Source organism: Galeopterus variegatus, unplaced genomic scaffold, assembly GCF_000696425.1.
Source record: "Galeopterus variegatus unplaced genomic scaffold, G_variegatus-3.0.2 Scaffold992, whole genome shotgun sequence".
NCBI lineage: Eukaryota > Metazoa > Chordata > Mammalia > Dermoptera > Cynocephalidae > Galeopterus > Galeopterus variegatus.
In genome coordinates, this window is record NW_007727103.1 from 275,564 (window position 1) to 301,636 (window position 26,073).

The following is a 26,073-nucleotide window of genomic DNA, read 5'->3' on the forward strand; positions in this document are numbered from 1 at the left end:
ATTAAGAGTGAAGAAATAAAAAGTTAACTGAAAACTGTGTGTGCACAGTGGGCAACACTGTAAGAGGACTGGACTGTGAAACTGGCCATTGTATTGGGAAGTAGGCAGCAAGATCAGCCATTTTACTGGTGGGGGGGGCGGTCTCCAATATCAGTATTTGGAGATCTTTTCTCTGAGGCCATACATTTGCTCCACAGAAGGTGATTCCAATCTTCTGCCAGGAGGCATATGCCTGGCATCATGAGAGCAGGTAATTGGTTATAAACCCCACTCTGCAGTATACAGGTTTACTTCTTCTATTTTCTCCCATGTCACCTCTGTCTCCACAGAGCCTCTATCATTCCATTTCCCCCAGAAAATAAACCTCTAGCTTTCCGCCTAGTAGAAAGGATGGGAGTAGGGTCCTGGGGGTCAAACTACTCCACATGCAATTTTTAACTGTGGTGCTATGTTATGTTTTAGATATTAACAACTATTTTAATTTAAAAATCTTTCAGTTGTTTTTATTTTAGAAGACGTTTGTATTAATCAACATAGCATCCAGAAATGATATCTATGAGACAGTTTTTAAATTCTCATTTTGTAAAAGAGCCAACAATAAAAAGACCTATTTTATAAATAACAGCTAAAAGGAAAAGCAAGTTTACCTAATTTCTCATCCTATTGCTCAAATTAGGCATTTTAAACCATTGGGCCCTAATCAAAGTCACTCTTCTGCATACAGTAACCACAAGCAAAGGAACCACTATGTAGGACAGCTGTATATATTATCAAAACAAGATATTTTTGAGAATGAATGGGGCACTATTAACAATTATGCCAGGGCAATATGCACAAACTGGGCAAACCAGTCACCCTCTTATTAGAAGAATAACTTCTTAAATGCTGAGTTTGTAAACTTGTAAGTTATTACCAATCACATGAAGTTCTCTCTTAGAACACAGACATGCGCTACTATGCTAGTGCCTAATACACAGGTCACTATAGTGAAAACAGAAGGTAGAAAGGATTAGCAAATATAGAATATACAGTTTGTAAGACTAATTCTTGCAAAGGCTGCCCCCTCCAACGAGCACGCACGCACACACGAATTCCTTTAGAAATTCATGTATTGTCCTTCTGCTCAAAGGAAATAATAACTCATATTTTTAAACAGAACTGGATAAGCTGATATGCTGGTAGAGTTTTCTTCATCTTACTCAGAATTACTTCATTTAAATAAATGTGGAAAGGGTTAAGAATAGTTAGAAAGAAAAGAAAATGGACTATAGTTTTCTACCTAAAGTAGTTAAGACATGAGAGAAGAAATCACTAAATGCCCTTACCCATCCCAGAGTCTTTCTTGGTGCCATCTGAAATTATGTCTACATGATCAGAGTCCACATCATAACTAAAGAAATCATTCAAATAGGTCTTTGATCGCTGGCCACCAAATACATATAAGCAACGATTTTTCTGAAAAAGAAGAAAAAAAGGACAAAGGAGAGAAAGCTTTTACTTCCATGAAGAATTCAGAATGATCCATTTAAAATTTAAACCTCTACAAAAGTAACTTTATGACAGATCCCATGCAACCCAGTACTATGCTGGAATAAAAAGGAAAGAGAAAGTTTTCTATATATTACTAAGAGGTGATCTCTAGGATATCCTGTTAAAGTTAAAGCAAGGTACAGAATAACGCATATAGGCGCTGCCTTCGTGTAAGAAAGGAGAAAAAGGAGTATCTGTATATGAGAGAGAGAAAGAGAGAGAGACAGAGTGAGTGTGTTCACTTCTTTCTTCAAAAATAAAGGAAGGATTTAAAAAAATCCAAATAAAAGACAGCTACAGGGGAAGAAACAGTGCAGGAAGACAGGGTTAAAAACCTTGACATACGGTTTTAACTTTAGAAAACAAAATTAACTCAAAAGAAAGAAATCTCTGAAATTTGGGAAAAAACATGAAATAAATAAACCTATTTGTATATAAAGATATGACCACAAAGACATGACCACATAGAGAAATATTATTTCTAGTGACTTTAATTCACACTTTTTGACTATCCATCCCTAGTGGGTTATATCCTCAACAAAAAAATTAGCAGAAAACAATTTCACAAGCATCCAATAATTCTGTTGGTTGTTTTGTTAATTTGAAAACCATTAGACAAAGCAAGTAATATAATATTGTTACTATAAAGCAGGATTTTAATTTTGAAAGAAATACAAATAAAAAAATCAAAGACATTAAGTAGAAGATAAAAAATCTTACATTTGAATTGGACATATCAGTATGAACCCATGATTAATTTTTCTCTTACTAAAGAAATATATATGTATACATAAGGGGGAGGGAGTTCCCACTGGCCAAAAACAGAGAAAAATTTGAGCATAAAAAAGAATAACTATAGCACTGAATTTAAACACATCAAATATATAAAAATTCATCAGTTTATAATAATACTTTTTATAATACTTCATTGGAGCTATAACTTTGGAGCCTCAACTCAATCATACGAAAATCAATAAAGGAAAATAATCAAACATTTATACTTTCTTTTCTTTTTTTTTTTTTCCTTTTTGTCTTTTTTTCGTGACCGGCAACGGATCGCAACCCTCAGTGTCGCGCCCGTACCGGGCCGGGACCGGCAACGGGATCGCAACCCTCGGTGTTGCTCCCGCACCTCGCTCAGCCAGTGAGCGGCCGGTCTGTATGTGGGATCCGAACCCTCGGCGGGAGGGCAGCCACACTCCCAAGTGGCGCACTGTAGCAGTGCGCCACCAGGCCGGCCCCAACATTTATACTTTCTATTCTGTATGGCTTGCATTTTAGGGTAACCAAATAGTGAGGGGAAGTTTTTTATAGTAGAATCACAGTCAATAAGTGCAGAAGAAATGACATTATTAGAAAAATCACCATTTCTGAAACCCTAATGAAATCTAGGCAATGAATATCAGTGGCTGCTAAAACCATTAGGTAAAATTTGACAGGTAATTTTATAATTAATTGTCAGGCTGATAAAACCTGAAGCCATTAACATCACCAAAAGTATGCCAACTAGACATTAAATGCCTCTAGATATTTTTTAATCAGTGTCTATGAAGCATTCTTGCACTTTCCCCTTTGCACCCCCTGCCCCACACACAAAGGACAGGGAATCTAAAATCAAGCCTCTGGATGTAACTACCAGTTTATAGGAAATATGAAGGATAAAGGAACACATTAAACAACACTATGAAGATAATTGGCCAAATTAAGAATATGGGAGATTCTAGAGCTCAAATGACTCACTGTTTTCAACAAATAAGTGATGCTGGGCGGGGAGCGGGAAAGTACTGTAATGGATTAAAAGAAACAAATGAACTACGCAGACCTTTTTTTGGATCCTGACTTGAATAAACCAATTATAAGAAGGCATTTTTCAGTATACTAGAAAAAATGTAGACTGAGTATTAAATTATATTAAGAAATTGGTTTTATTTTGGTTAGATATGATAACGGTATTGCAATTACGTTTTTAAAAACTACTTATTTGGGGCCGACTCCATGGCGCACTCGGGAGAGTGCAGCGCTGGGAGCGCAGCGACGCTCCCGCCGCGGGTTCGGATCCTATATAGGAATGGCCGGTGCGCTCACTGGCTGAGTGCGGTGCGGGCGACACCACACCAAGGGTTGCGATCCCCTTACCGGTCACGAAAAAGACAAAATAATAATAATAATAAAAATAAAAAGTACTTATTTGTTAAAGTTATACATGACAGTATTTACAAATATAATGATACAATATCTGCTATAAGCTTTCAATACTCCATTACAATAAAACTTCAGAATAATCTTAAAAATCAAAGAAACATCAAGAAAAGGAATGAAGTTAAATAAAAGTGGGGTAGATACATGAAAAATGAACAGATTATTGATAAGTGTTGAAATTGAGAAATGAGTACATAGAAATTTATCATTATACACTTTTCTCTACTTGTGAGGAGAGAAAAATATGTTTAAAATATTCCATAATATTGTTTTAAAGCTGTGTCCGCAGAAAGAAGACCAAGATTTCATTAAAACATTTGAGAAGGTTAGCAAAAAGTCTATATGTTGGTTTTGGTGGTTAGTTTTAATTCTAACTCTATAAAATCAATTCTTAATTCTTTGAACTTAATGAAGAATAGCAGAGGGGGAAAAAAGAGAAGATTAAAAAAAAACTGTCCCTCTAATTACTAAAAGAAGTCAATGAGTAGAGAGGCATGAGAGAGGGAAATAGCTACCATATCTGGATAAGCCGTGAAATTAGTCATAGATTGTCTAGATTAGTATTCAGGTAATAACTATTTAGGAATTACTAGGCCGATGGGAAGAGTCTCATAATTAACAAACAGTTCACTGATAAAGGAAGTTTTATTTTTATTCATCATTACTACACTAATTATTATTTCTAATGAAAAGTACTGATCTCTTACTGAAGAATTAGATTTCCCCACTTCTTTTCCTATAGAGATATACACAACAAAATAACATAATGCAATGTGCAGAATATTCTTACTGAGTGAAATAGCATGCAGTGTCCTATCCGAGACTGGATGTCCTCAGGCCCAGCATTACAGGAGTCCTCTCGAAGAAGTTTCCAGGTTTGACACTGACAGTTGAAAGCAAACAACCCACTGAATTGTGGTTCACTGGCTCTGCTGTCATCTACGCTGCCATTACATGTCAAAATTCTACCACCAAAGGTGTAGATCATATGTTTTTCTGAGTCCATACACATCTATCAGAATAAGGCAACAGATTGAACAGTTTTAGTTTGCTCCTGTGCTAAAATGAAACCAATGTTTGCAGTTTTACATTCTTATAAAAATCCTTAACTTTGTCCTTAATGATACTAAATACCACCCCTGATTATCATATGCACATATTGCAATACTGTTCACCACCTAGCAGAGATTCAGGATGAATTTCAAAATGCCTTTTCAGGTTTCCATTTTTCCCGATGAGAGTAAAACATTTTGGGTTTAAAGAACTTCCTGCTTTCCTGAGACTGCATAATTTTTACCATAATCATGAGGTAATTGATTTATTCATAAGAGTGAATACTGATCAGACTCTATGGGTGAATAGTGATCACACGCTTCTTTTTACTTTCCTTATAAAAACTCCCTTCTTCCTATTCTAGAGAAGTATCCTATTAATACTGCTACCATTTAATATGAGAGCGGATATGCAAGTGACAGTGATACAGCTAAATTCACCTCTCCTGCATTTATTTTACAAAACTCTTCAAATTACATTGTTACAAAACAGTTATGTTACTAAATTAAAATTAAAAATTATGTTGTTATAAATTATGTTGCTACTAAACAAAAAGACATTTGCAACAATCAGTCCCCAGACTGACTTCTATGGTGTGAAAAATTTTACCTCCTGCAGAACACTATAAATTTAATTTTCTTTGAATTAAGCTATGCAATTCATGTTCAAAAGCCAACCTTGATTTATTCCATTCTTTCAACGCAAGGAGATTACAGCTTCTCATAAAAATACGTGAGAAAACAGCCGTTTGTCACAAGATAATAAATAAGAATCAAACTCTATTTCAAAGAATACATAGTCCAAGTGGGGAATTAGATGTTAAACACAAGTGGCATTTATATTTAAGAAATAAATTGTGTACACAAATACCTATTTTTTTTTTTTGCTAAAGCACAAACATCAGCCATTACACTCATATGTTCAATTCTCTCCTCCCACCAAATTACTTCTGCAATTTATCTATTCTTGTACTTTTAACAAAAGCTGTGTTAATAATTTTAAAGGTACTTTTAAAAATTATTGTTATTATTATTTATTTATTTTTTTGTCTTTTTCCGTGTCCAGCAACGGATCGCAACCCTCAGTGTCGCCCCCGTACCGGACCAGGACCGGCAACGGGATCACACCCCTCGGTGTTGCCCCCGCGCCTCGCTCAGCCAGTGAGCGGGAACCGGTCTGTATGTGGGATCCGAACCCTCGGCAGGAGCGCCGCCGCACTTCCCAAGCGGCGCACTAGCGCAGTGCGCCACCGGGCCGGCCCAAAATTATTGTTATTATTAAACAGAAAAGATTCTAGCATCTCCTAATCTTTACCTACCTCATTTTCTATTCCCCAGGTTTATTGTAGAGTTCCAAAAATTAAGATGGATATCTACTATTCCCCAAGGGTGAAATGTGGATGAATATGGTTGGAACACTAAGATATTAAAATTTCACTCCACAGAAAGTGTCCCCATTCTTTAATCTTAAATGATCATATCATTAAAAACAGTCCATACATTCCTGAAGACAACTCAGTATGGCCCCATTCAACTAGTATATCTCTGCCTAGGGCTTCATTGAAGCTGTTACGTTAACCCTGTTCAAAGTACGTAAAGCTCAAATCTCTCCAAATACTTAGGATAATGCTGAAAGTCCTGAGGAACCCACATTGAGTCTATTTCCGTTTTCATAAACTCACAGATTCCTACTAATTGCCAATTTCTGCTACCAAGTCCCTATGGTTTTACATCATATGGCTACAAAGGAGTTTCTCTTTCCTTTGGTGGGTATTTAAGCTTAATTTTGATGAGTTTATTCTCATTTGTTACATGAAGTATAAACATCTTTATCTTGGTAGCTCTTCCCAGCATACCAGTCCAAATCAATTAAAGAAAGGAGTAACTGACTGTATTAGCATGGTAATTCTTTCCCAGATCTTAACAAACAAGGCACAAAACAGAAAGAACTTTATTCTTTCAGCTACCTATCCCTAAACTCAGTTCTTTCCTAGATAAGATAGGCAGTTTTAATAGGGTCTATTATCAAATATCAAATTCTAATCAATCTAGGAAACTTTATGCTATTAATCAGCTTATGGTCTCCTTCTAATTTGTGACCTCTACTTATTTGATTTTTTATTTGTTTTGTGTTTTTTAATCTCTGAAAAATGTTTCCGAAAAGCTAATGGCTTTTAAAACTGTGTGATAATGCCATTCCATCAATGACTTCAAGAAATCTTTTAAGCCAAAAATTGGAAGACTACTAATCTACTGTCAAGATAGACATTTAATTTCTAAAATCAAATAAATGGTGGATAACCATTTATTTTTCTAGAAAAAAAATTTTTTTTAAATCTGTAAGTGACTTTATTTTACCCTATCACAGGAACACAAGATTGGCAAGGTTATGGTAAGCTGGGTTCAAAAGAACTTCCTCCTCACAAAATTTGAAGATACTGCTATAAACCTTTCTAAGTATCCAGTGTTGTCCAATCTACCACTTTCCCTTCTGCCAACCTTCAAAAATGCTTCGTGCCAATTAGATTCTTGCTTACCTACAAAGGTAACCAGTTTTCTCCCAGTGGCAGCTTTTAGGATTTTTCTCCTAATCCCTGGTCTTGAAATTTCTTTAAGGAAGTATATTGTTAGAAAGGTTTTTTCCCCCCTCTTTTATTCTAATCTGCACCTAGTGACACCCTTCAATCTGAAAACTGTGTCTTTCTTCAGCTCTGGGCATTTTTTTCATTTTTCCCTTGAGTATTGTTTTTTTGTCACCATTTTCTCTTTCTGGAACTCCTGTTAGGAAGATATTGGAACTTCAAGACCTTTTCTCTGTTTCTTAACTTTTCTCACATAATTTCATCTCGCTAATTTACTAATTTAGAGATAAGTATGTCTGTTCTTAATTCAGAGATTATTTCACTATCAAATGTTTAATTTATAATTTTTGTGATTGTTTCTTTTTTATGGATGAAATATCCTCAAGAACTGCTCTAAAAATATCACTTCAATATAAAAGTTTTCTTCGGTTTATTCTGCCAGCTGTTTTTCTTTGATTAATTCTTAATTTGGTGAATTTTTTTGGTATCCTTATCTTATGGTATTAGTTATTTCCAAATATTTGGGATTTTTTTTTTGGTCTAGTCCTCTGTTTCTAAAAATTCCTATTCATCTGCCTATTGCATATACAGTAGCCTGTCTCAAGGGAACAGGTGGGGAAAAGTAAGACAAGATGTTGTCAAGGGTTACACAGCAGATTTCTAGTGCCCCTTGGGGGTACTGCTCCATCTTTCCAGCCCCTGTGTGTACCCTCAACATTTTATCTGTAAACAATTATCAGTGCTAAGTGCTACTCAGTCAAACTGGAGAATGACCTGCTATTCAGTCACCAACTGATCATTTAATGTTTTCCTCAGTTATATAAACTTTGAGACTCAAGTTATTTTCCAGCCTTTGCTGCAATCTTATAGGTTCTGTTTTTTTGTTTTGTTTTGTTTTTTTCTGGTTGGATATGATCCTATCTGCTTTTTACCTTAGAAGAATTACCACAAATTCTGAAGTTCCTCACGGCATTCGTTTTCAACTCTATTCTAATGTTGTCTCTTGTCATTTCACAGGACAGTAAAAGCCTATGTTCAGCCTGCCAATGATCCAATCTCACCTAAGGAGAATGCCAATAAGCTGAGATCTTCGATTCTTCCAATGAAGTTTTTCCTGCCACTTCTTGGACAGCTCATGTTCCATTTTCTAGTAATTTCCTCAAAAAGTGTTTGTTTTCAAGGGCAGTTTGGCTAGATATAAAATCCTTGGCTCACACTATCTTTTCTTGAATATCTTCTAGATGTTGCTCTATTGTCTCTTGGCATTGAACATAGATGTAGAGGAACCTGATACCAGTCTCATTTTAGCGCTCTTATAGGTAACTTGATAATTTAGTTGCTAACAAACGGTCTCTTTATCTTTTAAATTCAGTGACACTCAAATACATCTTAAGAGTTGAATATCTGTGTCAATTTTCTCTGAATAGTGTGCCCATTTAATATGTGAAGTAAAATCTTCTTTCTTCAGTAAGATTTTCTTGAATTTAATTTATAAAAAATTTGTTCCATTGTTTTAGTTTTCTTCTTTAAGGTGTCCAATTATGTGTATGTTGGTTATCCCTTGCCTAATTTCTCTATAATTTTCTGGCTAATCCTTTTTATTTCTTTATTTCTGTTTCCCTTTATTCCTTTATGCTCCTTGCAGATTAGACTTCATTTCTGAAAGTGGTAATATATTTGCCTTTTTTTTTTTAAATTTCTTTTCTGAGCTTTAGTAGGTCTGGTTTTATCTGCTCTTATCACTTGGTTATATCATCTGCACTTCTGAATTTCTACTTTATGATTTTCTTCAGAGTTTCAGGCTTCATAAAGTCATTTAATTCATGTTAAATACTTATATATAATTTTCATCTGCTTTTACATGAAGGGAAGCCTTGCTGTTATTTCCCTTTTTATTGTTTTTCTTTAGAATACCACTCTAAAGATTTGGTGTTTATTGCTTTTTAGTTATTCATATTTAAGTGGGTTGAATTTCCCTGGACCAGAGAACTCTATAGAGGGTTCCTATGGAAGGGGGATGTTCTTGCTCATGGATTCCTTCCTCTGGTGCTACTAAAATGAATTGTTTCGGGCCGGCCCGGTGGTGCACTGGATAGTGCGCCGCTTGGGAAGCGCGGCGGCGCTCCCACCCGAGGGGCCAGAGAACTCTATAGAGGGTTCCTATGGAAGGGGGATGTTCTTGCTCATGGATTCCTTCCTCTGGTGCTACTAAAATGAATTGTTTCTTCAAAATATGTGCTTCTGTGTAACCATGCCTTTTCTAACTCTATGAACCTCATCTAGTGTAGGGAGGTTCTACCTCAAGCTTTGAGCTCTCCCAGTTCCTCACTGGCTAATACAAAAGGAATCACTGTCCCCACTTGCTACAGTGTATTTTTCATTTTTGGAAAATAATGCTTTCTGACATCTACCACTGCTGGGCCTTTCCAGGCACTTTCCACATGTTAATTCACCAACTCCCCCTGTGGCTTCCCTGGGTGCAATCCTGACATTTCCCACAATGACATACCACTGCATACCCAGCTCTCCCAATAACAGTACTGTGAGCTTCAACATAAGTTCTGGGTATTTCAGTTGTCTTTGGTTAAACTTAGAAGGAATTGCAAGCTGTGGGCTTTCTTTGGCTTCTGGTTTTGTTGACTATGTGGCTTGTATGTGTATGTGTTTTTTAAAAAAAATCTTTTGATTTTCATTATTCTTGAAAATCACACAAAGCAACAACATGGAAAGCTTGAGAACTAAGCTACCACTATATTCTTAAGAAATCCAAAAGTCTTTGAATTTTAACTTTTTTAAAGATGTTAAAATTCAAAATGGCAAAGCAACTTTTAAACATAACTTCGTGACTAATTTCTCACATTCTTCTCAAATTTGAACAGTAAGTGCTAAATCCTAAAGTTTCATGAACACCACAAGTAATTTTTGGAGTGTCATGAACACCACAAGTAAGGTAGTGAGTTCTAACTTATAGCTTTATTTGTATAAAATAGAATAGAAAATGGAGTCTTATACAGATTACGTTACTTGCTTAGCATCACAGAGCTAGTTGTTGGCTGAACAGGACTGAAATCCTGGTTTCTTCACCCCAGTGTACTGCTGTACCATCTAATCAGTTGAAAACCAAGCATTATTTAATAGTTTCCAAGGGACATCTGATTTAACCAAAGTCAGCAGGGACAAAGGCCACACGCAAGAACTCTATATGTGCTGTACTCAGACTATCCCTAAGCCATTCTTTTTCCAACCTGTAAAATGAAGACATCAGCATCTTTTGTAAAAGAAATATGTAACCATTTGGAAACAAGAGAATAAACTGTTCCCTAACAACATTAATGTTATCTGCTGATGCTCTGTTTTTAAAAGATCAGAACCAGCCTAACTTTTCTTGGAATTCATATTTTCTACATAAACAACGCTGAGAATGTTGGCAGAGATGTACATAGCTTTGCTGAGATCAGTTATATAAAGTTCCAAATTCAATCTGGGGAGTACTTTGAAGACCACTGCTTTTGATTTTCCACCTACTGCTTACTTGATAGGCATAACTCACTTCTCTTTTCCTTATCATTCCCCTATAACAATTACATGTTAATATTTATATGGCAATAGGATAGTTTTAAATCAAAGAATTAAGAAAAATTTATAAAGATACAATAAATAAAGATTTGGGTTTTAACTCCTAGATAAGATTTTAGGCTCAAGCTAGATTCTGTCATAATTCTAGTAACATTTCCCATTTCCCAAGTACTAGATAACACTATGTTCACCAATACAGTGTTACAGATCTTTTAAAAGTCTTTTTCTACTCTATACTACAAAAAAAACCCACTTTGAACACAGGTTGAGCCAAGTAAAACTGTCTAAACAACTCAAAGTGGTTACTGTTTTGTTTGACCTACACTGAATTGATATGGACTAAGTATTGTTTGACCTACACTGAATTGATATGGACTAAGTATCACTAACAATGATAATGGCAGTGTTGGGGATGATGAGAGCTACAGGCATATTAATATTGAGAAGACTTACAATATTGCTATGTGCAGTCTTCTCGTTTACAACACCATTATATAACTTTTACTAATGCAGAGTTCAAACTTAATCTAGTATACGTCAAATTCCTATCTAAGTTTATAATGAGTTTGTGATTATAAACAAAACTAAACATATTTCACTCTAATTGGAAGAAAAGCTTTAGATTTCAAATTCCCGAACTCATTTATAAAGTGATTTTAAATTTCTTCCAGGAATGTAAAATAAAAATATTAAAATGACAAGTTGTTATTATGATTTTTGGATATTTACCATAAAACTAAATTTGTTTTCCCTAATATTGCTCTGCCTATTCTCTAAAGTTTTTATAAATTAACTATTATGTTCTGAGATCTTAGTATTTTATCCCACACCAAACAAAAGAAAAAAATTTAAAGAATAACTTTATATCTACTGAAACAATATTTTTATTATCTGTCATATGTATCTGTAGTGGAAATCACTATTAGACAACTGAGCATAACATCTAAAACAAACTCTAAGAGCAAGAACTACTGAGCACTAATTAATTCCATCATATGTTTAAGTGTTTATCAAACCTGATGATCAAACACCAATTTCGGCCCTCCATCAGCAGCAGTATCCTCACTTAGTAACATCCATGTGTTTGTGTCAATGTCGTAACGATAGAAGTCACTTTTCAGAGATTTGCTGTTCCTCACAGAGGAATCCAAATAACGCCCCAATGTGTAGATTTGCCTTCGTTGAATGTCAATGCACATTTTATGACATGATCTGGCACTAGGACCATTCTGTAGAGAGCAAAAACAAACACACACACATAAAAACCAAAAAAGAAAAAAAGGAAACAATTTCAAAACAAATAACAGAAAAATAAAATTAAATGCCCTTTTTTGTTACCTTTCATTAAAAGAATTTCTCAGAAACTCATATTAAATGTGAGTCCAACACACTAGGCTTAAATATAGGAAAGCAAAAAAAGCAGTAGGAGACACAAATCTTAGAAATGTTTAAAATCTACTAGGAAGGATGAGATAAACTATTCTGCGACCTATGCCCTCTCAAGTATACCTTCAGTATGGCTTCTATCATATACTCCACTGCATTTTAGTCATTTGTGCACAGTAGTTCAATTCCCTATTACTGTACATGTGAATCCACTTTAAGATATGTTTGGACTTTAAAAACTATTTTGTATTTCTCATCAGAATCTAGCACAAAACAGGTACTCCAAGAATATTTAGAATCAGTGAGTTTCAAAATCACAAGAAACCTTCATAAAATCTCTGGTTTAATTCTTTTCTTTTAGAGATGACAAAATAGAAGACCAGATAGGAAAGGTATCTTGAAAGCTAGTAAGCTAGTGACAGAGCAGAATGAGAATCCAAATCTTTGTTCTTCATCCATCCTTTTCATTATATACAATTGACTCTCCTGACTGAATAAATAACCCAGCTACATCAAATAACTAGGGAACAATATTGAGAACAGTATATTATCAACAAAAATTAATTCACTGAGATCACGTATATCACAGGACTGAATAAAAGGATTTTTAAAAAAATTGTAGTATGGCCAAAAGAGTTCAGGGAGGGAAAAAAAGAATTTCAACTGGGCAGAGTTTAATTAGTTAAAAGTGGGAAAGGAAGGAAACTAATGCTTGTTAAACAACTGTGTGTGTGTGTTTCATTTAATCCTTATAACCTTATAAAGAAACAGTATCATCATTTCACAGAGTTTAAGTAATTTGTCCACAGTCACAAAACTAGGAAGTACAATAGCAAATCTAAGCCCCAGTATAACCAGAGCCAAAAACTGTGCTCTTTTCACTACTCCAGATTATTTTTTCCAGACGATGAGAGAAACAAAAGCAAAAATACACTTGTTAATGCAGTGTATGTGGTTATGACTGAGATGAAGAGTTCTTGTTGCAGAAACAACAGAAGTGAAGTATAAAGTAAAAATAGGAAGCATGGTGAATAACTGATGGAGGAGATTGGAGGTAGTCTTGTAGGCAATAAGAAACTACTAAAGGTTCCCATAGCAAGATATAACACACAAAAAAGCAGTATTATAAGAAAAGTAATCTAGCACTATTAATTAGATTAAATGAAGGAATATCAAGCAGGAAGAACAGTTTGACAGTGTTATTAATCCAGACATTTAGAGATTAACCTACACTTCAGTACTCATACTAATTACTATTTTAAAACTTATTTTTATAGATTTTCATCAAGGAAAATCTTAAGCAGATAAGGTGAAAATTATACTTAAGAGAGGATTTCCTTCATAATTAAATAATCTCAGAAACAAAGATGAAGTAACATATAACATCTACCTCATATTTCCTAGACTATAAAACTTAAAATTTTAACAGGAGAGTAAAAGAACTTCTTGCTTCAATTAAATTAGCATGAGTGCTATTAAAAATGATGAGCAAATTATTCCCTAAGCAAGAAAAAAAATGTGAATAAAAATAACAGAAACTGAGAGAAAACATTAAAAATAGAGAAAATTAACAAAGATGGTTCTTTCAAAGACTGATAGAATTAAAAGCCACCAGGTGAGAGTAATTTTTTATAAGGGCAGAGAAAATACAAATTGCCAATATCAGAAATGAAAGCAAAAATATCACTACAGATTCTCTAAAAATTAAAGAGAATAAGGGACTATTAAAAAATAGGTAAAATTTGACATCACAGATAAAATGGACATATTCCTTGGAATAATATAACTTACCAAAATGACATGAGATGAAAGAGGAAAATTTTGACATTATATTTATTGAAAAATTAAATTCATAATTTAAAATCTTCCCATAAAGAGTACTCTAGACCCAGATATCTATACTAGTAAATTTTATCAAACATTTAAGGAAGAAATAACATCAATTTTAGACAAAAATTTTCAGAAAATAGAGGAGGAAAAATAACCTCCATTTTTTAATCCATATTCTATTCCATTCCTAACTTATTTTATGAGGACAACCCAAAACTGAAACCAAATAACAACATTACAAAGAAGGAAGAGGAGGACAAAGAGGAGGAGGAGGAGGAGCAGGGGTGGGAGTGGGGAGGAGGAGAAGGAGGATCAGGGGTGGGGAGGAGAAGGAGGAGCAGGGGTGGGAGTGGGGAGGAGGAGGAGGAGGAGCAGGGGTGGGAGTGGGGAGGAGGAAGAGAAGGAGGAGCAGGGGTGGGAGTGGGGAGGAGGAGGAGAAGGAGGAGCAGGTAGAGATATAACTTACAGACAGTTAGTATCCCTTATGAATATATTTACAAAACTAATCTTTAACAAAATATTATCAAATAGAACAATGTATGAAAAGAATATTATACAACTAAAAGGGATTTTTCTCAGGAATAAAAAGTTGATTTTATATCTGAAAATCAATCAGGGTAATTTGCCACATTAACAGAGTAAAAGAGAAAAACATGATTATATCAATACATATAGAAAAAAGCATTTGATAAAATTCAAAACATTTGTGATAAAAACAGCAAAATAAGAAGAGAAAGGAACTGTTTTACTCTGACAAAGGATGTAAGAAAATCTGAAATCTAATTTTTCACTTAATGGTGACACATTGCATGCTCCCCTGCTAAGATCTGACACAAGACAAGGACGTCTATTCTCATCACTTCTATTTAACATTGCTCTGGAAGTCCAACACAGTGCAACTAAGAAAGCTGTGTTATTTTATTAAAAAATAAAATAACAAGAAGTTATAATGGAAAAACATGGAAAGGAAGAAGTAAATCATTTTATTAAAAAATAAAATAACAAGAAGTTATAATGGAAAAACATGGAAAGGAAGAAGTAAAACTGTCTCTATTCACAGATGACATGACTTTAAAACATCCTAAGAAATCCAAAAAGAAACTATTAGAAATAATAAGTGAACTCAGCAAAGTGAGATGCTTTACAAAGCCAATATTAAAAAACCAATTGTACTTCTCTATATTACCATCCAATGATGGAGAACGAAAAATTCAGAATTCCATTTATAACAGCACAAAAAACCAAAATACACTGAGATCAATTTAGTTAAAATAGTCAAGAACTCTATACTGAAAACTCCCAAGAGTGCTGGGAGATAATAAAGACGGGCATAAATGGAGATTAAACCAAGTTCATGAATTAGAAGACTCAATATTATTAAGATGTCAACTCTCTCCAAATTGATTTATAGATTCATCACATTCTCTATCATAATCCCAATGTTTTAGAAAATGACAAGATAATTCTACAATTAATATGAAAATGCAAAGGATGTGGAAGAGCTAAAGTAATTTTGAAAAAAGAACAAAAAGGTTTTACATTACCTGACTCATGAGTTACTATAAAGCTACAGTAATCAAAGGAGTATCATATCGGTATAAGAAGAGACCAAAATATAACTGAACAGAATAGAGAGTCCATAAAAAGACAAGTGATAACTGATTTTGGACCAAGATGCCAAAGTAAATCAATGGGGAAAGAAGATGGAGAGCAACCAGAAGTTGCATACATTGCTGGCAGGAGTATAAAATGGTACAACCACTCTGGGAAAAGATTTTAACAAAAAGCTTTCATGAATGGATGCTAAAAGGGTGAGAGTTTGATGAGTAACACGATATTTTCAAAATCTTAAAATGTTCCCCCATAAATTCCTTATTAATTACAAAATAGTAGGATCTGCTAAGCACTTCCTTAACCAAGTGATCAAAGCTAACATCAGACAAATTGACATAATGAGTCTCCTGAAATGATATACCAAGGAGAAGCCAATGTCATCCGTATGTTATTACTGCTAAAAATGCACAATCTAAATCTAATCCTAAGGAAACATCAGATAAACCCAACTGAGGGATATTCCACAAAAAAACTGCTCTGTACTCTTCAAAAACATCAGTCGGGAAAGACAAAGAAAGGTTGAAGAACTATTACAGACTAAAAAATACTAAGGATGCATGACACCAAAATGCAATGCATGATTATGGACTAAATCCTGAGACAGGGATGGAAGGTTGTGGGTGACAGAGGGATGCCTATAACGGGCATTACTGGGCATTATTGGGATAATTGTCTATACCTGAATAGGGACTGTGGATTAGATTAAAGCAGCAGTTCTCAGTGTAGTCTGGGGTCTCCAAGGCATTTCAGGGAGTCCCACAAGGTCAAAGTTATTCTCATAATACCCAGATAAAAAATGTGTCTTTTCACTCTCATTCTCTTACAAGTATAAATGAAATTTTCCAGAGGCTACATGACTTTCTGATACAACTGAATGCAGAAGTAGATATGTATCCACCTGCCTTCTATTAAGCCAAATATTATAGAAAACTAAAACGATGCCACTTAGAGCCAGCCCATGGCTCACTTGGGAGAGTGTGGTGCTGACAACACCAAGTTGAGGGTTAAGATCTCTTAAAAAATAGATAAGTAAATAATACAACGATGCCACCTGACGTATTATGGTTGTCTCAAGGAAAAGCACCTATGCAACTGTTTCAGTTGCAAGCTGATGTAGTTGCTTTTTCATGGAACACCATATTTACTTGCAAGAACAACTAATGATCAAAGTATGGTTATTCAGACACTATGGTTATGGCAGACATTTTCTCAAAAATGAACGAAGAAAGCATACCACTATAAAGGAAAACTGACATAATTTGTTGCCAATGATACAATGCATGTTTTTAAGCAAAAATTCAAATATTGGAAAACTCCTATCTGCCACTATAATCTTGACACCTTCCCAATACTTAAAAGACTTTTCTGAGACTGATGGTGACATTAACAAATGTGATTTTTTGGATACTGTATAATAAAATATGTCACTATTTGGAAGATGTACATAACTCAGGGAACCAACATTTTAAGAGACTAACACAGGGATTAAAAAAACCCAAAACACATGCATAGATAAAAGATCTATTTAAAGATCAAGAGAGACCAGTGGATTTTAACATAGCAGGATATAAAAAGTTAGCTGATGTGGTTTCAGAGCCTGTACTGCAACTACCTCTAAGAAACAACCATTTGCCAATTTTGGGTATGAGATCAAAGAAGAACATATGCAATTACCTGAAAAGTCTATTAAAATACTACTTTCCTTCCAAAAACATATCTATGCAAGGTCCAATTTTCTTCATATATTTCATGCAAAACTGCATTGCAAGAGAGTAAATACAGAAGCAGATACGAGAATCTAGCTCTCTTCCACTTAGCTAGGCATTAAAGAGATTTATAAAAATGCAAAACAATGCCACCCTTCTCACTAAATTTTAATAAAAATGTTATTTCTGTTAACATGTAGGTTTATTATTATTTTAAATTAATTGATAAAGAAGTATTTTTAAAGTTCTTGACTTTAATTTCTAATATAGCAATTTTCAATAAATATAACCCAAATAAAACAGAGAAAACCAATGGGTTTTTGTTTAAAAGTGTAAGGGGATCCTGAGACCATCAAGTTTGAGATGCAAGTTTGAGTACAAGTAAAATCCAACAAGAAGAGCCAGGTCTAATTCCTTCTACTCTAGAATTCCATAAATACGGTCAGAAATACCTAAGAAAACAAGAAACATGATTTAAAAAAATAAAAGTCAAGGACACTTTCCTACCCTTCCTTTATGAAAAGCTATAATCCAGCTTTTTCCAAGATATTGCTTGCTGTAAATTTCATTTTCATTAATAATCACAGCTTACAACCATATTACAAAATATCAATTTTTATAGTTAACCTTTACAAGAGAATACTGAAAGAACTGTACTGGCTAGAGCCCTATATATTACCATTCAATTCACAGGCAGATCAACAAAAGGTGTTTAGGAGTCTATATAAAGAGAGCAATAGCAAATTATTATAAATCTCCAGTACTGAGAAACCCCTTTACTTATCTCTACTGACTTCAACATATACAAAGTGTTCTCATCAAAATAATCTCTCTTTTTCCAGCACTAGTTTTAAAGTAATGACTAACTGCATTCTAAGTATTACTTACAACATATATATATATATGGTATAAAAAAATAACAGAATGAACAGTTATCTACCCAAGTCCACCTTCAGAAGCTGAAATCAAAATTGCCTTTGAAATCCTCTGTAAAGCACCCACCCCGAAGCAGCCATTCTCCTGAATTTTGTATTTATCATTCCCTTGCTTTTCTCAAGGATTAACTTTTCACTTAACTTACCTCACCTATTTACTCACTAAAAAGTAAACATCTGTGTTATATACTTAAAACACATAAACTCCAAAGAATATGACCCACGCCTTGAAGGAATTCAGAGTCTAGGTAGGGAAACAGGAATGTAAACCAATCATTATAGTAACCCATTCAAGTACTAAAAGGGGTTAAGTGAGCACACCAAAGGAAGCTTTAACTCTGCTTGGGGAAGTCCAAAAAAGGCTTCACAGAGCAAGTGAAGTTTGAACTGAGTTTTAAAGAATAAACAGGTATTTACTAGGTAAATCCAAACGGAAAACGATGCTGCCAAAGAACACAGGTGAGAAAGTTGAATAATTTTAGCAACAATGAGTCTGGCTGGCACATAAAATTAGGAGAAGAGGCTTGAAAAGCAGAGACCAAAAACTTGATGAGAAATTTGGAGTCTTTAAGTGAAAGGAACTGAGGTAGTTAAATTGTTTTATTCTTGTAGTTGTTGTTAATATTCACAATTCCCTATATCTATGTCCTTTAATAGTGCCCACCACCATACACTGACTCTGGACTTGGTTACATGACTTCTTTTCTCTAATAAGACAAGAAGAAACTTCATGAACTGCTCATCTGTACTTCATCCCCCTTGGGTCCCTGCCTCTGCCATGTGAACAAGTCCCAGCTAGCCTATAAGAGAGTAAGCAACTAAGTAGAACACAACCAAGTAGTCCCAGCTGAAGCCATCCTAGACCAGCCAACAGACAGCTGACTCCCGGACAAATGAGCTCAGCCAAAACCAAAAGAATGACCCAGCCAACCTGTAGACTCACGAGCAAATAAGCACTTATCACTGTATGCCACTGAAGTTTTGTAGGTGCTTGTAATGTAATAGATAAAATGTAATAAGTAACTAAAACAGGGACTGCAGCTAACCACAGGGTTTAAGCAGAGGTGTCACATGGCTAAATATGTTTTTTAAGGACTGTGTTGATGAGTGAAGAATGCACCTGGGGATCAACAATGGAGATAAAAAAGTTTAAGAAACCATAAAGCTGGAATTAATGCCAAAAGGAATAGAAAAGAAAAGACACAAATGCTAGAACTGCTGGAACATAGGCACTAATTAGATACATTCAATGAAGAAGAGGGAGGATTTCAGGATGAATCCTAGACTAATTAAGAATAATTCCAGGTGCAATCAACCTAGATTTAAAATAGCTTAAGAGAAACAAATTGCTATTATTTTTTTTTGAATATAGAAATAACCATTTCAGAAAACAGTACTTCAGTACTGAAAAGTATTCTTACATACTTTTACCAGGGGTAAGAAAAAGAAACCAGAATTTCAAGATCTTTTTGAAAGAATATAGAAATAACCATTTCAGAAAACAGTACTTCAGTACTGAAAAGTGAAAGCCATTCTTACATACTTTTACCAGGGGTAAGAAAAAGAAACCAGAATTTCAAGATCTTTTTGAAAAAATAAAAACTATCCAAATGATTAATCCCTGGAACACAACGAGTAAGCAAAAAACCAGTTTCCTGGAATTAAAGACACAGCACCAGATCTTTTGAAATGGCCTTCTAGACCAAAATCAGTGAGTTTTGAAATTAGGTTTTTTTCTCTCCCTTTCATTTGTGACTTCTACTGTTTTGTTATAGTTTGTTTTTCACTTCATAATCTGAAACAGCTTAGATGGAGGGTGCAATAAAAAAAAGTTCTATGAAGATTTGAAAAAAATAATAAATTAATATTTGCTTTATCCCAATGTATAATCATGTGCTTGTTTAATTCAAAGCTATAAACTCAAGCCACCTTATTCACTATGGAAATGCTTTATGTATATATGTATAGCTAGAAACACACATGTGTATACAATTTTAATTAAAAATATATCATTTATGGGCTGGCCTGTGGCTCACTCGGGAGAGTGCGGTGCTGATAACACCAAGGCCACGGGTTCGGATCCTATATAGGGATGGCCGGTTTGCTCACTGGCTGAGCGTGGTGCTGACAACACCAAGCCAAGGGTTGAGATCCCCTTACCGGTCATCTTTAAAAAAAAAAAAAATCATTTATGAACACTGATATACAGTGAAATAGTGAGGTGCCAAAACAGTAAGATAGCAAGGGGCCAGAACATCAAAAGCACGTTTTTCCAGAGGAAATAAAAATAAGATGAATGCTGAAAACAAGAATAGATGTAACAGGAACATGAGAAAAAAGAGAGTTATACAGTTACATTTCTGGGCTAAAGTAGTTTAAAAACTAAACAATACAAAAATACCCATTTCCATTTATCTTTTATAAAACAGATTTGCATGCTAAGTAGTTGAAGAACTAGGTATAGAAGCTGGAATGCAGGAGTACTTAAACCAAACTTGTTTACCACAAATTATTTTGCTACCACTGCTGACAGACATTAAAGAATACAATCATACACAAAGAGAAGTGTACACCCATGCCCCTACTGTAATACAGATGTATGAGAAGTCTGAGAACTTGCCTCTTTCTCAGTGTCTCTAGAGATACATGTCCACTGGTTCTCCTTCACACTGTACGCCCAGAAGTCAGCGAGATCTTGTGTTCCATCCCAGCCACCAAACAAATAAACGGTCTCTATGAAAATCAGAAAAATATGTGTAAAAAAATACACGTAAAAACAAATAAGCATAGGCGCTCAGACCTAGCCTGTTGTTTCTAAGATAATTTAAGAAGGTAAATCTAAATGAATTTAAAAATGAGATTTTTTAAATGATAACTTTCCAAAATACATGCTAAACTAGTATTTCCTAAACAAGAATATATGGAAAGCCTGCTGCAGAACCACTCTTTTGAGAGACTTATAAAAATACAGATAACCAGGAGGTATTCCTTAAGATTCTGATTTCATAGGTCTTCAGTGGGTAAAAAGGAGTCTGTATTTTTAAAGTGTCTCAGATGAATATGATGTGCAGCCAGTTTAGAAGTTTCTGTGTTAGGCCATGAAAAGTTTACATTTACCAGCTTAACAATGCAGCCACTTTTTATCCACTGAAGACCTATGAAATTTTCTCTTCAGACAGTAAAAACAGAAACCCAAGAGGAATACAAAGTGTAAAAATATAACATCAGAACACCTAGCTGTTTCTGAAAACACTTCGCATTAAAGGTGGCTTTTCCCTATTGCAATATCAAAAACTATGTTTAAATTAGCTATAAGTTAAAGTTAAATATCTTAAGAATAAACTGATGTATAGCTTTGGTATTCCCATGAAAACTGGGGAAAATTTTCCCAAATATGTTGCGGTAGGTTTAATTCCCGAGACATTAACTTTTAAGTCATTCTAGGTATTCTTGAGAATTTTGTTTCTTCTGTCTCTGAAATGTCTATTACATATATGGGACTTTATACTATGACAAAACCAATTTCTTGCTCAGTGAATAGTGAATCTTTACACATAACAGTGTAAATCATAGATCGTTCTTTATACAATGATAGTGCCTTTCCTTTCTTCAAATATTTTCTCCCTTTGTAAATGTCTATGTCTACTGGTTACACAAGCTCACCAATTATGTTTTTTAAAAAGTCAAATTAAACATTACAGGAAATCTGTAAAGCCATCTAGTCTAACTGACATGTCCCTACGTCTATATGAGGGTACTTCAAAAAGTTCATGGAAAGATTTGTGTTATCTTAATCCTATTTTTTCCACAAAGTTTTTGAAATGCCCTCATATATGTGGTGACTATCATCTAAGTTATTTCCCACCCTAAAGGGTTACAATTCAAAGTTCACTTGGAAATACTGGAACACTGTTTAAGAAACCTCTTGCTATTCAGAGTTGGGCTGTCTTCTAACAGACTGTTGTCATAATTTCAAACTCTAAGTGAATTTTCTAAATGAAACATCCATTCTATCTCCCAGTAACCCAGGGAAATCAAAACAATGCCTCATTGCTCTCTGGATAGTCTACTGGAGCAAGACTGTGTTCTAGTGCTAACTGGGTGATCAAGTACAGGTCTTTTAACTTCCCAGGGTCTTAGTTTTTTCATTTACAAAATTCTCAGTGTTGTGGAGTTCTTCAGATATAAGTTACATGAAAACATTCTGAAGGCTCTCGAGAATGAAGAGCACTTCTATCTTTAAAACATGCACAAAAGTAAAAAATACTTTGTAATTACTAAGTACCATAGATGCAATAAAAATGATATTACTGTATATGATTCCATGATTAATTTGATATGTAGAACACTTTTGGCACTGTAAAAATGCAAAATAATGGCAATTATTTTAAACTACTAAAAAAACTGTCATATCTCAGAACTGTACAACAATACGTTACCATTAGTTAAGTAACATTCTGTTTTCCAAATGGCACACAGTAATGCCCAGACACTTCTAATTTTACAAGGAAAAAAAAAATTAAAGAACTTTCATCTGGCTTAAAAATTATTTGCCAAGGCCTCACTATAAAGGCAATTAACCCTATTAAATTCTGAAGCCTGGAGAGGGAGAGTGTATACAACTAAAACAGCAATAGCAATTGACCTTTTGTTTTACAGTGTTTCTGGGCACCCTTTGGATAAGGTTACCCTGGTTCATTAACTTTAATAACCCTTCCTCTTGGGCTCCGGGTTCTCAATGTTCTTTCTGAAAAGCAGGTCTCTTTGTACGCATAAATTCTCACAGCAAAGAAAACCCACATTTCCACAACAGCCTCATTGATAGCTGAGCAAAATAAAATCTGGCACAGAGCAAGCATCTCAGTGGAATTAAGCCAAGATGTCATTCCTGTCCATGAAAGCTTTGTGATCCCAGCTGAAGTTGAATAGTAAAATTAAATGAATTGGATGGAAACTAGACTTTTTGATGTACCTGAATGAAAATGCATAACAAAATTTTTAAATTAAATTATCTAATCATTTAAGTCATTCAAAGATGAATTATTTTCTAGAAACAAACACCAGCAAAGTATTATTTAATGTATAAAGGATATCAAAGACCTTTAAAAATTACGGAAATAACTGGAGACAACCATAGAGAAAACTAAAGTAGAAAAGACAAAAGAAAAAGCATTAATATTTGCAGCAGGGTAGTAAATGGTTTAATGGAAGGCCATTCTCATGCTTATAGGTTCTATAACAATTCAAGTACATCCTGAGACAGTATAATCTTCCTCAGGCAGCAGCCCTTTCCCTATATTTTTTTTTAATGGAGTAAAGGCTATACTGGCTATTCACTTATCCCAGCATTTAGAGGAATGTTTGTTTAATATTTTTTGAATACTGATCTGAATTGGCCAAGCACTTTAGAAAATAAAAAGAAAGGAAACATAGCCCCTATCTACAAGGAGCTTACAGTCTAGTCAAGAATGTAAAATAGGCACATAAATCACCATAATGCAGAGATGACTACACGCCATAAGAAAGATAAAAAGCACCATGGGAGTTCAAAAAGAGGGAAGAGAGGTACCTGGTTGAGGGGACTCAGGAGAGGTTTTGTGGTGACAGTGGTATTAGACCTATGCATCAGAAGGTGGCTTTGTGTTCTGGTAGGCAAAATGGGGGACAGAAAAGAGAACTTTTCAAGCAGAGTAAAAAGAATAACAAAGGTACAAAAAAAGAAAAACACACCAACAGTGTTTTAAAAGACATGGACTCCAAAGTCAGGCAGATCTTGTCTACAATTCTGGCTCTATCACTACAGCTATGTGATCACTGCCAAGTTCTGGCTTCCTAAACTCTAAAATGTAATACAGTACCTATGTCATAAAACTACTGTGAGAATTAAATTAGATAATACATGTAAAGTAGTTAAACTGTGTGATGAACAAATGCATTGTTTGATTTAAAAGAACACATAGGTGGTAAGTGGAGATGAGGTTAAAAAGAAAGGTAATGGCCTTATCATGGAAAGGGTGAAATGACAATATAAGGGCTTTGAACTTGACTCTACAGATAGCAGAGAAGCTACAGAATATCTTTAGCAGAAGGGTGACAAGGTAAGATCTGAAAACTGCAGCCCAAAGGACTGGCTGAAAAGGAAAACCAAGGGAATAAGAGGGATTGGAGGTAAAGTGGCCAATAATAATCTATATTCAAAATGTCAAACCAATCTCATTTGAAGATAATAAGTCAATCAATCACCAATCAACCAATCTATAATTACTCAGGCCACAAAAACTAAAATTCAACCACATTCTTTGGTACAGAATATCTACCAACTTGGTACCAGTACCACATAAACCCCAGAGCTACTTAGTACCTATAGTACCACTCTACACATCTTATATACACTAAAATATAAGGTAGAAATGTTAAGATATGTAAAGATATCAGTGCCTTCACACCATCACACACAATGAAACAGCCTTTATATCTGAAGGGCCCGACTGCAATATCTATCATTCTACGGTGATTCCTTAGGGGTAAATCAGACTGTGCTGATTCCATATCCTCCACAAGATGGCGCACTATTTTCGTAATTAAATCAGTTTTTCCACTTTGAAACTACGTATAATGCATATATTACACACTGACATAACTTAGGCTCAAAACATAGATAAAATTTATGTGTCAAAAAGAAGAGGCAGCAGAAGGGTTAACAGGGTGGTGAAAGAAGTTAGCTCAATTCTTAGTTTAACTAGATACCAAGGGAAAAACAAAGGAAATTTTAAGAAAAGGATTTAAGAGACACACCATTATCTTTTAAGACAAAAATGAAACTTTGTAAAGATATTTAGACTAAGAGTTTAAAACCTTCCTTAATAAACTGACATGCAATTTTTGAAAAGAGGAATAAATTAGAAGGGGAAAGATATTTTAAATGCTCTTTACCCTTCCCTTCCTCAGGCCATTTCCTTGAACTATTATGACCCAGCAGATTATCAACCAATAATAAATCCCTCTCTTTTAAAATAGAGCTGTATTCTTACATAAAGCTATGATTACAAAACTATCTAGAGACTAACCTTTTGGGTGAATTCAACATATGTTTCTTTCCTTGCTAAAAGGTTGCATTTTACCCCTGAGATAATAGTACTTTGTATTCTTAATTATATAGTCTTCCCTTGGTCATCTGTGGGGGATTGGTTCCAGGATTCCCTGCACGCAGATACTTGAGTCCCTTATCTAAAACGGCATAGTATGTATATTTGCATGTAACATATGCACATCCTCCCGCACACTTTAAAGCATCTCCAGATTACTTATAATATCTAATACAACGTAAATGCTATGTAAATGGTTGTTACACTGTATCTTTTTATTTATATTATTTTTTATTGTAGTATTATTATTTTTTGTTTTCTTTCTGAATATTTTCAATCACCAATTGGTTGAATCCACAAATATGGTACCCATGGATACAGAGGGCCAACTGTATTTCAGAACTCCTTTCTGATAACTGTACGAAAGAAAAAGTGGCATATTATATGTGCTTCAGAAATATAGCCATATTGGGGCCGGCCCGGTGGCGCACTGCTACAGTGTGCCGCTTGGGAGCGCGGTGGCGCTCCCGCCGAGGGTTCGGATCCCACATACAGACCGGTTCCCGCTCACTGGCTGA

At 34.7% G+C, this 26,073-nt stretch overlaps 1 protein-coding gene across 1 annotated transcript in view; it reads right to left on the reverse strand.

The window, feature by feature from the left end:
* MKLN1 (muskelin 1, intracellular mediator containing kelch motifs) overlaps window positions 1-26,073 on the reverse strand; it is a 173,691-nt gene that overhangs the window by 47,642 nt on the left and 99,976 nt on the right. The window contains exons 9-12 of the mRNA XM_008574054.1: window positions 21,031-21,143; window positions 11,956-12,168; window positions 4,520-4,741; window positions 1,326-1,455 (exon numbers count right to left, since the gene is read on the reverse strand). Coding sequence (XP_008572276.1) covers window positions 1,326-1,455; window positions 4,520-4,741; window positions 11,956-12,168; window positions 21,031-21,143 — 678 coding nt within the window. The remainder of the gene's footprint in view (window positions 1-1,325; window positions 1,456-4,519; window positions 4,742-11,955; window positions 12,169-21,030; window positions 21,144-26,073) is intronic.